The sequence below is a fragment of the Lagenorhynchus albirostris genome, chromosome 10, assembly GCF_949774975.1.
Source record: "Lagenorhynchus albirostris chromosome 10, mLagAlb1.1, whole genome shotgun sequence".
NCBI lineage: Eukaryota > Metazoa > Chordata > Mammalia > Artiodactyla > Delphinidae > Lagenorhynchus > Lagenorhynchus albirostris.
Genome location: NC_083104.1, coordinates 100128825 through 100143550, shown reverse-complemented (window position 1 = coordinate 100143550; position 14726 = coordinate 100128825). Strand labels below are relative to the sequence as shown.

Here is a 14726-nt window from a genome sequence, read left to right as displayed (position 1 = left end):
GCTGCGAAACGGTCTGACCTTTGTTTCAGTGGCATCCGGTGGACACAGGAAAGGGGATGCTCATTAGACCCCTTCGGGGGCTGGTCATCTCACAGGCCACCTTCTGTGGCCTCTCTCTTCTGAGCTTTCAAGGTCCTGTTTTCCATCGTGACTTCACATTTCTAGTGGGAAGATATTTCTTCTAATGAGAAGGTGTTTACGTCCCAGGAAGGTCCATCCCTTTAGTCCCTTGCCAGGGGGTGTAGGGCCTGAATTTGGCTGAAGTGAAAAGTCTGCAAACTAGATTACTGAGAAACTCTTGAGCCTGGCACTCAGGGCATCTCCCCGTATATGGTTTCCTCTAAAAATGAAAGTATTAATTTAAAAAAGTTTACCATTTATTAATTATTATTGACTTTTTCAAAGATAAAGAAACTTACATTCAGAGAGGTTACGTGACTTGCCAATGCCACACAGTAGAGGCAAGATTTCAGTCCAGGCCTATCTGACTACAAAACCTGCTCCCTCTGCACGACTCCAACTTGCCCTCCTCCCCCATAGCTGCAATTCTTCTCTGAGGGAAGCCAAGGTCCAGCCCACTCCTGGAAGCTTTGCAGGTCATGTCTCATCAACTTCCAAGTAGTGGGGATAAGTTGCTTCAATATCACTTATAGGGGAATATAAGCAAGCATAAAGGCACAGGGGAGAAAAGATAATTTTCTCAGGGGTCAAGAACTTGGGTTCTGGGATCCAACCATCTGACTTTCAACTTGACACTAATACATGTGTGATCTTGGACGAGTTACTAACTATGCCTCTTTGTTCTCATCCGGAGAACAAGGATTAACATAACACAAGCCCAGAATCCCTTAACTAAAATCTTTGGGAACAGATGTATTTTAAAGTTTAGAATTTCTTGATTTTAGAAAGGCAAGAGGATTTAGACTTCATAACACCCCCAGTGGGGTCGGGTGCAGGACCCATCACCCACTAAACAGTCACTTTAATATTTCTGCAGTGAAACAAATTAATATTCATATAGTGAGATAAATGAAGACTGTAAATTAAACCTATTAAACTGATGACATTGTATAGTCTCATCAATTTGGATCAGATTTTCTACCAAAAGGGTTCCAAAAACATATATATTCTTTCCTTTTTCAAGACCTGGGCATTTCAGAGTTGTGGATGGGAGAACCACGAGAATGCACCTACCTTGTAAGGCTGTTGTGAGGATTAAAGAAGTGAGGAAATATGCGTATTAAAGTGTTTAGAAGAGTGCCCTGCATATAACGGGTCCAACACACTTGGTTGCTCTTACGTATTCCGGAGGAGAAAACACACAGGCCACTTCAAAGATTATTATTTGTATGTCAAAATTACTGCTGGATAATAGGGAATAAAAAGGGAACAGAAAGCTCTCCGTTGTACCTCTTCGGAAGAATCGTAGGCGGATCCAGCAGCCACTGCAGGAGAGAGAAATGAAGAAAATCTCCAGGGGTCTGATGCAGAGAACAGGTAAGTTCATCTATTCCAGCTACCACCTGCCAATCCAGCAAAATGTGCTCTCGGATAATGTGGCTTTTCTGTGACAAGTACCAATGCCCCCATGACTGGAAGTTTTGGAACCAACCGGAATTGGTGGCGACATTGAAGCCCAGGCCTGGGGAGCCAGCTGCCACAACGAATCAGGAATCTTCTTTATACCACGGAAGAGAGATCCGTCCATTCGTTACCACACTCCTGGTTTCCTCCCGAATGCTTTTCCTTCAGCTTACTAAAATCACTTCGATCTTATCCGAATGAAATCTTGAGCGCATTCTCAACTTGAGCAGAGGTTTAGCTACAAGTTGCTGGTTTGTCCCATGCTGTAGAGAATTTTTAGGCAACGTGTGTCAGTCCTTTCAGACTAGACCTTTCCTCCCTGAATCTCGGAGCAGTTTCTTCTGCCCTAATCAGATACTGCAGTTTGCTCTGTTCATCATTGGGAAATTGATCAGATGGACCTACAGAGCCCACCTCCTCCTTGGTCCAGCACAGGTGTTCCTCAAACAGCAAAATTCATTTCTGTTTGTAGTTTGTCATAGGACTTATAGATCCATTTAGAAACCAAGTACTTTGTATGTAGTGTCTCCAGGATAATTAAACATGAATAAATGTTACTTAAACATTAGTAATGATAATAAACGGGGCAATAATAAGGAACTTGGGGAGCAATATTTCAGATAGGCCTGCTACAGTTTGTCTGTTGGAGCAATTATCAGAGAGCCCTGGTGAGCTTCCAAGCTGGGGTATTTTTTTTTTTAATTTAGTGCATATATGCAATAAGTTGAAAATGTTTTGGAAAGCTCGGTCCAATTTTCTATGGAAAACCCAAGCAATCTTTCAAGAAGCAAAGTCTCTTTAATAAAAAATGATACTAAATAAATCTGTTGACTGTTGTCTCCCCCCACCAGGAAGTGCCCTCTATGATAACCAAGACTTTGTTTTCTGTTTTCCTGGCACTCGCGATCGTAGCTGCCATGCTGCAGTGCTTCGTAAATATTTGCTGAACAAACGAGCGAATGAATCTGAAGCAAGTAGATGAATAGATGCATTTTGCCCTGTTTTCTGTAGAAAGCAGACTGTTTCTATGCGTTTCTATCAGCTACAGACATATACTCCATGATATCAAGACTCCAAGGGGTTTTAGCAGAATCTCACACTTTCCTTGGGATGAATGTCCCGGAAGCCTGGGAGACCGTGGAAAGACTCTACTGAAAAGCCTAGCTGGCCGGTACCAACCCTACAAGATGCTCGTGTAGTTCACATAACAAACAGTAGGTGTGAAAATAAAAAGCAAAACCTCAGCTGTTAGCCCTGGAGGGGGTTGGGGGGTGGCGCTAAATGGTGTTACACAGGAAGTAGCACAGCTTCCTGACTTCTACACACGAGGGGAACGGTTTTTCGGTGGCACTCAATCTGGAAGACAAAAGTGAGAAGAGATCACACCTGTCTCTTCTCTCTGCAACGTGGCAGAAACCCAGGGACAGGCCACAGAGAAAGGGAGCAAAGCGGCAGGGCTATATGAAGGGAAAATGTCACCTAATATCATAAATATTGGAAGGGCATTAAAGGAGAGCAGCCACCGTTGAACGCAAAAGACGGTGAAGACACATTTGCCTCTATTAGCGAGAGTCCTCTATCAGCAGGGTTGTATAGTCAGGGCTGTCGGCCAGCTGCTGGCATGCGAAAGGTGGACAGAATTGGCCTGAAGCCCCTGTCGTGCACTGCGAAAGTGCAGGGCCCACCCCGGGACTGAACCACTTTCCAAAGGGAGCTGTACATCCTGGGGAAACACAAGCTGAGGCCAACGTGAAACCCTGTCCTTTTCTCAGTACACACACATGCACACACGCACACGCATGCCCATGCACGCACACGCGCACACATGCACACAGGTGTGTACACGCGCATTCCTGGAGTGTGTAAGTCTCCACTGAACCTGTGAGAGTCACAGGATGGAGAGGGCATCACACAGCATCCCCACAGCAAGCAATTTAGAAGCTGTCTGTCCTTAGATGAACGTGGGCTCTCCCAGCTGCTTCCTCCTACCCGGCAGCGGACTTTCAGCGGCTCACGTCTCCCTCCTTCCCTCCACTCCTTTGTCTCTCCTTTCCCTCGCTCTCTGCAGGATAATCCAGTAACCTGGTGTAATATATATATTTTTTGCATAGTTCTTTTTTTTAACATCTTTATTGGAGTATAATTGCTTTACAATGGTGTGTTAGTTTCTGCTTTATAACAAAGTGAATCAGTTATACATATACATATGTTCCCACATCTCTTCCCTCCTGCATCTCCCTCCCTCCCACCCTCCCTATCCCACCCCTCTAGGTGGTCACAAAGCACGGAGCTGATCTCCCTGTGCTGTGCGGCTGCTTCCCACTAGCTATCTACCTTACGTTTGGTAGTGTGTATATGTCCATGTCACTCTCTCGCTTTGTCACAGCTTACGCTGCCCCCTCCCCATATCCTCAAGTCCATGCTCTAGTAGGTCTGTGTCTTTATTCCCGTCTTACCCCTAGGTTCTTCATGACCTTTTTTTTTCTTTCTTAGATTCCATATATACGTGTAATCTTATCTTCTCCTGTGGAGGAGCTTCACCCTCACTTCCTCATGTCGCTGGACTCTTACCCTCAGCCTCCCTTTATTCTTAAAGCCTCTCCTTAAACATCAGAGTTTTCTTAAGAACACTGTCAGTGACAGCCAGCCTGACGAGAACGTTTCCACCTGGCAAGAAAAGAAAGGCGGCATCCCCAAGCGAACCTCTGTGGAAAGAAAGCAGCTTGAGACACAGAGGAAGAGGATTATTTAAAAGAGTAGAAGAGAAATCTGAACGGGACAGAACAGCACAGCTTCTTCAGCAGGACATGCTCACGGGCTGGAAGTCAACACCAGAGCCTGATGGTATATTCAGTTCCATTTACACAGATGTAACCATATTTTAAATAACCATAATAAACTGATCCTAGTTTTATTTTAGAGTTAGGGAACAAGACCTTCTCAGCTAACTCTTTTACTGTCTTCATGAAGCTCCGAATTAAAGAACTCCTCGAGACACTATGTGCTGATTGAGCTAGGCGAGCCATAGCTGATGATTTCAGGTCAATCGCGGTTCTCAGTAGCAGAACTCCTTAGAGAAAGTGGCTTATTCCTATTCCTATACAGATGTGCTACACGTTCTACAAAATGTTGCCTGTCGTTTAGCAGAAGAACATTTTATTAAGAACTTAGATGAGGGGCCTATTCCGGGGCTTCCCTGGTGGCGCAGTGGTTGAGAGTCCGCCTGCCGATGCAGGGGACATGGGTTCGTGCTCCGGTCCGGGAAGATTCCACATGCCGCGGAGCGGCTGGGCCCGTGAGCCATGGCCGCTGAGCCTGCGCGTCCGGAGCCTGTGCTCCGCAGCGGGAGAGGCCACAACAGTGAGAGGCCCGCTTACCGCAAAAAAAAAAAAAAAAAGAACTTAGATGATTTTTTAAAAATTGTACACTCTGCAGCAGACCAAATCCCATCATCTAGAGCAGAGGTTCTCGAACCTGGGCCCCCAGCCCAGCAGCAGTGGCCTCACCTGGGAACTTGTTAGAAGTCAGGTTCTCAGGCCAGACCCCAGACTCCTTAGACTGTGTAATCTGTGTGAATGAGCCTTCCAGGCGATGGTGATGCCCTTTCAAGTCTGAGAACCACTCCTCCAGAGCCACCGCGTCACCAGAGTCCATATTTCTAGACGTCAGTGCAACCCCTGAATTATGATTCTTTTCACGGCTAGGTCCTTTGATTTACAAAAATCTGTCGCCCGGCCCTAAAAGGAGGATCTCGTTTCCCTCTTGGGGCCGCTCGTGGTCTCTGCCTGGGTTTCTGCTCCCTGCCCCGCGCTCCAGGGTCCTTCAGCTGGTGGGCGGTGCTGCTCTGCGGGGTCGAGGGGCGTGGCCTCAACTGCCCCCCTGGCTGACTGTTCACAGCTGTCTCAACAAGGCGCTCTCAGAAGTCCCTAGGGAAAGCCAGGCTCCACCTTGCTGTCCTGGAATCAGCGGCGCTCTCAGGCTTCCTCTGGAGCCCACGGCCCTCCCCATAAGTTCTCACCCCCTGAGCTCCTGTTCTCAGCCCATCCGCCCTCCCACACACACAGACTAGATGGGGCTACCTTGTCTCTTCTTACAGCAACTTACCCACCTCTCGGGCGGGGCTCTAATTTCCCCTTGAGTCTCACAAAAGCCAGGGGTCCTTCAGCTGGAGCGTGTGTCAGACCCACGTGATGGGCTCATTAAAGCACATCTGCAGCTCCACCCCAGAGTTCGTGCTCCAGTGGGTCTTGAGTGGAGCCCAAGAACTTGCATTTCTAACAAACTCTTGGTGGAATTGATACTTGTGGTCCAGGAACCACACTTTGAGAATCGCTATTAAAAGCCAATGTCACTGAACTTAAAAAAATCAATCCCCAGGTGACTATGCCCTGCTCTCTCCCTAGAAATCCAAAGTGTCCATCAAGTAAGTCAACTTATTTGTTTGTCTTCACGGATAATTAAATTCCGCTTATTACAAAAACAAGTTTGGAAAGGCCTTTAATTCTTATTTAAGCCATGGGCAGAAATCGTGAACTTACCCAGGGCGCTCAGAGAAACGCTTTTCCTCCCGAGGGAAATAGTGTTTTCTGTTGCTTTTAAAATCTGCCGGCCCTGGTCCTGACTCTGGTTCTCTTAAACTACGGTGGAGCTGGGGCTGGGGGTGGGGAATCAGGGTTGAGAAACTTTGCCGTCACGATGCAGGACCGCAGAGGAAGGGGGATAGAGAGACAGATTCTTGGCTTTGAAAAGGAAGTGGGACATGGCATTAATAATCCTGCCACTGACCAAAACAGGTCTTCAAAGGGAGGCCCTCACTTCCCCGTCCTTCCCCACCCTTCCCACCAAACTGAGCCCAGAAATAGAACCCAGCTCGCTTCTCAGGGCTCTTCTCTCCACCTCGTCTCCAGAGACCACAGCTACTGCCCCAGAGCACTGCCCTGTCCTCCCAGCTGCACAGTCGCTTCTGAAATCTTAATCCTGGAGCTGAAGCCAGAGAAGAGCGCCAACAAGGCAAAAGCCTAATTCCAGATCCCACATGTCCTTCTGCAGCCCCCCAAATGCCAAACGCTGCTGGCCGGCCCCAGCCAGGCCCCTGGGTCACAGCCCACATCAGAGGCCCCTGGGAACAGGGGACCCAGGGATGGAAAGCCTGTGGAGGCCTGTGGTTTCGCTTTCCTGAGTTCTCTGCCCCACCCGGGGGGCAGGGCTGTAAGGAGGGTGGGGCAGGAAGGAGGGCTCTTTGGGGGCCCAGTTGTAAGGTCCTGCATCACTTGCTAGCCCCTCTCTTTGAAAGCAGAAAGTCAAACATTAGCCACCCCGGACCCAGACGAGCCTGACCCGTTGATTCAAGCGCCAAAGGTTCTGTGGAACAGCATTCAGAGGCCTCAGCTAACTGCCTTTTGCTTCTCAGAGTGGTTCCCCAAGGAGCATCAAATTTGAGAAGTGAAACTGAACATGTCACCCCTTTATGAGAGGAGGGGGAGCACCCTGAGGGCTCTTTCTCTTGGGCCAGTTATTCTTCTGTTGGTCACACACAGGACCTCGCCATGCAGGTGCTCATGGCCGCCTTTCTTGTCTGGACTCTGCTGTCTCCCCAGGGCCGTGGCGGGGAAGCCTGGCCCACACACACGGCCTGCAGGGATGAGAGCTTGCAAGTCCTCTACCAGAGCTGCGGTAAGCGCTTTCTGAATGTCCATTTCTGTTCATGGGGAAATTAAGGCCCACAGATGTGAGCTGCTGGAGTGTTTTGTTGGGGTGGGGGAAGGGTAAGGGGGACAGTGGCCAAACAGGTCTGCGAGGACCCCTGGGAGCCCTGGGCAGAAGCAGCGATCGGCCGGGAGAGAGCTTAAGAGTATGGCAAGAGGAACAGAAAAAGACAGTGAGAGTCTAGATACAGCGATTCACTAACATCACAAAGCCCGAAAAAGGACAGACTGACCGGGGAGTCTACCCAATCGTGAAACATCGCCAGTTCAAGATCAGGAAGAGATGCTTCTGTCGCCTCCCTCGATTGTACGCCCGGGACACCTTGCCAAGTTATTTCATTTGCAAGTTGAGTGAAAAGGTCATTTACGCCAAAGGAGAACACTCCTGTCCTTCTGATGACACTCCCAGAGCTTCTATCAGAGCAGCAACATCATTCATTCATTCAACAAACACTTATCTGGCAGCTGCCAATGCCAGGATTTTCTCTAGGGCTGGACATAACAAAAGGGAATGAGCTACGTTACCCTATGGGGCAAACGTAGATACCAACCAAAATTGCAATCTAATGAATAGAATGCTGGGAACTGCCGTAATCAGTGTCGGAACCGAGGCTTTGGAGTGTATATTCATCTACTGGAGCTGTTAGAACACCACAGACTGGGAGGCTTAAACAGCAGAAGTGTGTTGTCTCACAGTTCTGGAAGCTGCAAGTCCAAGATCAAGTGTCGGAAGGGTTGGTTTCTCCTTAGGCCTCTCTCCTTGGCTTGCAGACGGCCGTCTTCTTCTCCTGTCTTTGCTTGGTCTTTGCTCTGTGCCTACATGTTCCTAGTATGTCTGTGTCTCTTCTTATAAGGACATCAGTCATATTGGATCAGGGCCCACAAGTATGACCTCGTTTAACCTTAATCACCCTTTGAAGACCCTTACTCCATATACTGCCATATTTTAAGGTAGCGGAGGGTAGGACTTCCACAGATGGATGGGGTTGGGGAATGCAGTCCATAAAGGGGGCCTGAGTGGCCAGAAAGCAGCCCAGTCTCAGGATCACAGCTTGAATGAAGATTAGGGGGACTGGCTCATGACATTGTGAAATAGGCCACTTTGGAGGTAGACAGGAGTCAGAATGCTGTTGCACTGTAGGAGGTGGAACGGAGATGCTCTTTAAGCACCCAAGTCGGCTGCATGATAAGCTGAGGAGTAGGGTAGATGTTACACTGAGCAGAAGCTGATCCCTACGGCTGCCACCCAGGGAGCTGCCTCACAGAGGTCCACACTTTACTCTTTTAAAAAGAAGGAACATCGAACATTGAAATGCACACACATTTTTTTAGCGTGAAAGAGAAGGAATGGCTGGATGCTGGAAGTGTGGATCCCTGGACTCCTGCTCTGCCTGCGAGGATGGGATGCTTTCTGTCTGTTCATTTCAGATGCAGGACCCGAAGCAAGACTCGAGATGAATGCCCTGCTCAGGATTTGTTTTTCCAATTCGCCCTCCCGTGAAGGGTTGCCATGGCTGGTCGATCCCTCAGACCAGCCTGACGCCTGCAGCATTCGTCCAAGCCTGGCAAGCCCCTGCCATGAGAGACGAGAGGAGCAGATGTATAAGGGAAAGAGTGAGAGCTTCTCACCCACCTGCCCAGGGAAGACTCCTCCCTCTGAAGGGGTGGTGGCGCCGTGGGGTCAATGAATGCTGAGCACAAACGCTGCTCCGGGCACTCAGCAAAAGGAATGGCGGAGACGCAGTCCTAGTCCAAGAGTGGTGGGAGGATGAGACAGGCACCAGGGTACAGGCTGTGTGTGAAGGGCTGCAACAGAGGCACAGGTCCGGCACCAGGGGACATGATGGTCAGAGAGGGTGAGATTGGGACCTAAATCCATTGGGGAAAGGTCATCAAGCTTGAGTTCAACCTTAAAGGATGATACAAACAGTAATTATAGCATCTCATGTTCATAGAACGCTTACAGGTGCCGGGCACCGCGCTAAGGGCTTTCTATGAGTTATTCTCATTTACAGATGTGTAAACTGAGGATTAGAGACGTCAGGTAACTTTTCCGAGGCCACAAAGGTAATAGTAGCAGAATCGCATCCCCAGTGGCATAGAAGAGGCGTTAGGTAAATATTTGTGGAATTAAAATAAATGGATCCCAGGCCTGTCTGACTCCAGAGCCTACTCTGAATCACCTGCCGTCTAGAATTTTGTCAGAAGGCAAATGGAGCGGAGGTGGGCAGTGGGAAGGAGCATTGCGGCAGAGAACAGCGTGTGTGAAGTTCGGGAAACGTGCTCAGGATTAGAGTTCACGGAGCTGCAGTAGGGCTGGGACGTGGGGGAGGGGGAGAGATGAGGTGGGAGATGTGGGCAGAGCCCGGGTGTGATGGGTAATTTTAGTGTCCGTGTGACTGGGCCACAGGATGCCCAGATAGCTGCTTAAACTTCATGTCTGCGTGTGTCTGTGAGGGTGTTTCCTGACGAGGTTAACACTGGAATCAGGGGACTGAGTAAAGCACATGGTCCGGCGATGTGAGGGGGCTACTCAGCCCTGCGAGGGCCTGAGTAGAACACAAAGGCAGAGGAAGGTTGAGTTCACTCTCTGCCCAGCTGCAGACCTGGGGCCCTGATCTCCCACTTGCAGCCCTCCTGGTTGTCAGCCTTCAAACGACACCACCAGCCTTCCTGCCCCATCTGCGGGGGGCAGATCGTGAGACTTCTCAGCCTCCATCCTCATGTGAGCCGGCACCTTGTAATAACTCTCTTTCTAGAATAGAGGCCTGTATGTAATTCCATTGGTTCTGTTTCTCTGGAGAGCCCTGACTAATACACCAAGAGACCCAGACAAGGTTGGGCTGTGTCCTTTTGGCAATGAGGAAAGGATTGCGTTTTGGCAAGATTCCTCGGGTAAGGGTAGGAGCGTGGATATGAGACTGAAAACTGTTTGAGGCTTCAGGCAGGATTTGTAGCCTAGAGAATCAATCATCCAGGAAAGAAATCATGGGAGCTAAATAGCAGAATTTCAACAGGCTTCATGTCAGAAGGAACCTTTGGTGTACATTGAGATCAGCAGAGAGGAAAGCAGTGTCCTGGGAGCTCCTCTAGGGATGGGCCTCCCTCCTCTCTTGAGAGCCTTTGAGCTAGTGGGGACTGAATGGCTGCATACCCCTCCGCAGATGCAGATGCCGCCTCCGCAGCTGGATTCACAGCGGGGCAGCTCCTCGAGGCCTTCGCACTGATGACACAGACATAGCATGTCCTTCAGTTATGATGCTTCATCCAGGCCTGGGGTTTAGACATCCCTGGGCACATCAGGGGTCCCGACATGTGCACAGATGTGGGAGGATCAGCTGACAAAGATAAAGGATCTACTGTCTTCTGGGTTTAGCGCGGAAAATCCTTCATTTTTCCTTTCTCTTTTTGTTTTATCATTTTAGGGGGAGGGGGGATTTTCAGCTAGAAACTGTTCTGAATAAGACAACAATCCTCGAGGTGAATGAAAGAATTTCATAAACAGTTATGGGGCTCTGAACACAGACCAGGAAGTGAGCAAAAGTGTCTGAAAAAGCAGAAGTTCTGCTCTGTCCAACCGTTAGCGCTGCAGCAAAGAAGAGAGGGACAGTCTTCATAAAAGCCAAAGGGGGAACAAACGCAGTCAGGGGCCTTTCTTTTGTTAAATCATAAGACAATTTCCAGGGCTAGAAAGAGCCCAGGGGCCCCACCCCACATACATGCCCCAAATGTCCACCAATGTGTTTACTGAGGTGCTGCTTCTACCACACAAAGATGTGACGTGGATCACAAAAGTGCACGTGGTCGGAAGATGAACTAGACGGTAGGGGAAGCGGTGGGGTGGGGAGGGGGAGGGGAATAATAAAGCCGGGGGGGTTGGGGAGGTCAGGACACTTACAACAGAGGGGGCAGCGGCCTGAGGGATAGGAGCTTGGGGTCTGGAATCATTCCAACCCCTAGGCAATACTCTCTGTTTCCTGTCTTTGATTGTAAAGTGGGTTTCCTTGGTGTTTGGTGGCTTTAAAGGAAGTGCATTGATTCTTTTAGAGTTTTGGAGGCCAGGAGTCCAAAGTCAGTTTCACTTGGTCAAAGGGCACCCTCACTTGGACTCTCCAGGGGAGGATCCTCTCCTTGCTTTGTCCAGCTTCTGCAGCTGCTTCCCTGCATCCTTTGGCCCACAGCCCCCTCCTGCATCTTCAAAGCCGGTAGCATTGCACCTGGCCTCAGCTGTCACATTCCTTCCTTCTTCTGTGTCAAGTCTCCCTCAGCCACCCTCCTGTGAGGACACTTGTGATTAGGATAAGCTCACGACCTCAGGATCCTTATAGCTTAATCACTTCTGCAAAGTCCTTTTTGCCACTTAAGGTAACATTCACAGGTTCTGGGGATCGGGGCATGGATATCTTTGGGAACAGTTATCCAGCACACTACAATAGGGCTAATCATTTTATCGGCATCTCAGGGCTGTGTGAGGATTAAGTGAAAAGGACTGTGTGAACAGTGCTGAGCACATACTATATGCTCAGTAAACCTTTGCTGCTGCTGACTTGTAAGATATTTCACCGTCACAAGAGGTATACTTGACTCTGAGCTTCCCTGAAGCCAGATCAAACAAGGAAATTACACAGTTTACAAAGTCAAACCAGTTTTCAAGGAGATGTCCAGCTTTTCCTGACCCTGGAATAAGCTGTGAGAAGCATTTCTCCCTGGAGCAAGTGGCATCTGGAGAACATCTCTACAAGAGATGCCACAGTGACTCACATCCACGGCTTTTTGTGGTGCCCCTCAGTGTAGACCAGGGGCTCATTACCAAAATGAAACTCAGGATCGATTTTGCAAAAGGCCACAGTAGAACCGTCCTTGAATGTAGCACTTGCAGGTCTGGGTTGCTCAAGGGGAATTTGGACACCCATAGGAACGGGTGAGCCGCAGGTGCTCCAGGACCCTTCCGTAAATACCATTCTTGTGGCCATTGCTGCTGTTATGGGGTTTTTGATAAGGGTTGGAGAGCAAAGATCTAAGTTGTGTTGTCTAAGAGCCTTGAGTGTACACCTCAGTGTTGTCAGTTAACCTGCCTTGACGTCAACCAGGCAGAGAGGAGAGTCATAAAAAGTAAAGGACCTGGGCTTCCCTGGTGGCGCAGTGGTTGGGAGTCCGCCTGCCGATGCAGGGGACATGGGTTCGTGCCCCGGTCTGGGAAGATCCCACATGCCGTGGAGCGGCTGGGCCCGTGAGCCATGGCCGCTGGGCCTGCGCGTCCGGAGCCTGTGCTCCGCAAGGGGAGGGGCCACAACAGTGAGAGACCCGCGTACCACAACAACAAAAAAAAAAAAATAGTAAAGGACCTGTGACACATGCCCAAATCACTTCATGTCCCCCTTTTTGGTTTCTCTGATGCTCACAGTCAACCTGGCCGTTCACTTGTCTCCTGGGGGTCGTCTAGGGCAAAGGTCAGCAAAGGAAGCCCACAGGCCAAATCCCACCTGCTGCCTGTTTTTGAACAGTCCACGAGCTAAGAATGGTTTTTACATTTTTAAATGGCTAGAAAAAAAAAATCAAAAGAAGAATAATATTTGTGACATGTGAAAATTATATGAAATTCACATTTCTGTGTCCACAAATAAAGTGTTTTGGAACTGTGCCACAATGGCACAGTGAGGGGTGTGACAGTGACTGAGGGCCCACACAGCCGAAAATATTAAGTATTTGGCCCTTCATCGAAAAAGTTTGCTGCTCCCTAGTCAAGGTCAGAAAGAACCTCTCAAGCTCTTCACCAGATCACAGCCTCAAGTCCTGGGTCTCCTGGATGATTCTAGCCATAAAGAAACTCCATGGCCAAGTGAACTTGGCACCAAAACCACCACGACTGCAAAGGACTTGTAGGATCCCGTTGAGAGAATCGTCGTTGCCATAACGATCTCCTGCTTCTGAATAACGTTTTACAATTTATAAAGACCTTCCACTTGTAAGGTCTCATTCAGTCCTCACGAATAGCCCTAGGAGGTATGAAGGGTGCGTATTTCCATTTTCCAGATATAAAAACAGAAGCACATATATATTAAATATCTTAACAAAGTAACATACCTGAGCCCTTGATACAAACCAACCTAAGTGACTCCATACCCGGTGACCTAAAGCTGTTATCGCGGAACTCTAATATGGAGTAAAAGCCATGCCAGCTAATCCCAGAAACATAGCGTGGGGACAGGGAAAAGGCACAGCTGAAAAACGAAGTCTTTGGGTGAAGAGGTGAAAACCCTAAGTACTAGCAAAAGGAGGAGGAAAAAGAGGAGGGGGGAGAGGGAGAGGGAAGGAAGACACAGGGAGAAAGGGGGCTGGGCAGGAGAGAGAGTTGTCTTCTGAGTCAAGGGTTGTTTCCCCCTCCCACCCCTCCCCACCAGCCTCCCCTCTCTGCACAAGTTCCGAGCTGGGCCAGTATGGCTCTTCCCAGGTGTCCACCAGGACCTGTAGCAGCCACAGAAGACGAGGAAACCCACATCTATGTTTATCAGCCTTGGGTACCAAGTCCTCTTTTGCGGCAAGGTGTCTGGAAATGACACCCCCCAAATTAAAAGAAGCAAATGAAAGGCCATTCTCCTATGGGTGAGAACAACGTATTTTACGGCAGAGCCCTCCTGCGCAGATGTCATGCTCACCTCATAAGGAAACCCTATTTCCCTCACACCCGAGAGCAGCTTCCTCTGTGAAGAAGCTGGGGGAAGCCCCATCTCCGGCAGTCAGTTGAGGGCTGTGGGTGGTACCTGTGGGACAGACCAGCCACCTGGGATGTCCTAGGGTCAGGGGACCATGGCATCTGATCGCTGTGATTCAAACTTGCAGCCAACACCGGCTCTCGCCCCTTGAAGGGATCAGCTTGGTCCACTTCTGCCCAAATCAGTTTCACTTTATCTGACCTCCAAAAAGTCCTTAATGACAAAGTCAAAATCAGGTCACATGCGCCTGAATAAGCCATAAGGAGAGTCACACAGGACAATGCATCAGACTCTAAGAATGCGAAGCGACGCTGGCCACACTTCCTTCCGAGCAGAGGGTGAACCGCAATGGCCTGGCTGCAGAGCGGAAGGACTTTGATAAAATACCCTAGGAAAAAAATTGTTTTAAACAGCCTGGAAGGAAAGGGAGGGGGAAAACCTCCTTTCCTCAAAACCTAATAATTCTTCAGTAAACAGAGCATAAAACAAACAAAAGAAGCAATGACATCAAAAAATAATAATATGAATGGAAAACATCACACGCCACGTAGTCATTTAAAAATACTTTAAAAAATTACACGCAGAAAGCAATTTCTCTGTTTATTTTCCTAGATTAATAGGGATATAAATACTGGGCAATTAAAGAAAAGTAAACAGCCAGAGAAACAAAGATGCAACTTCAAAGGGAAAAGTTAGGGCCTGCAGAATTCAACAGCTAGTGGCC

General features: G+C 48.9%; 1 protein-coding gene and 1 long non-coding RNA gene across 2 annotated transcripts in view; one reads left to right on the top strand and one right to left on the bottom strand.

Moving 5' to 3' along the window:
• LOC132527744 (uncharacterized) overlaps positions 1 to 14726 on the bottom strand; it is a 116737-nt gene that overhangs the window by 88252 nt on the left and 13759 nt on the right. The gene's annotated exons all lie outside the window — the stretch shown is intronic.
• Positions 7123 to 14726, top strand: part of LY86 (lymphocyte antigen 86) — a 50178-nt gene continuing 42574 nt past the window's right edge. The window contains exon 1 of the mRNA XM_060164286.1: positions 7123 to 7257. Within this exon, the coding sequence (XP_060020269.1) occupies positions 7131 to 7257 (127 nt within the window). The 5' untranslated portion in view covers positions 7123 to 7130. The remainder of the gene's footprint in view (positions 7258 to 14726) is intronic.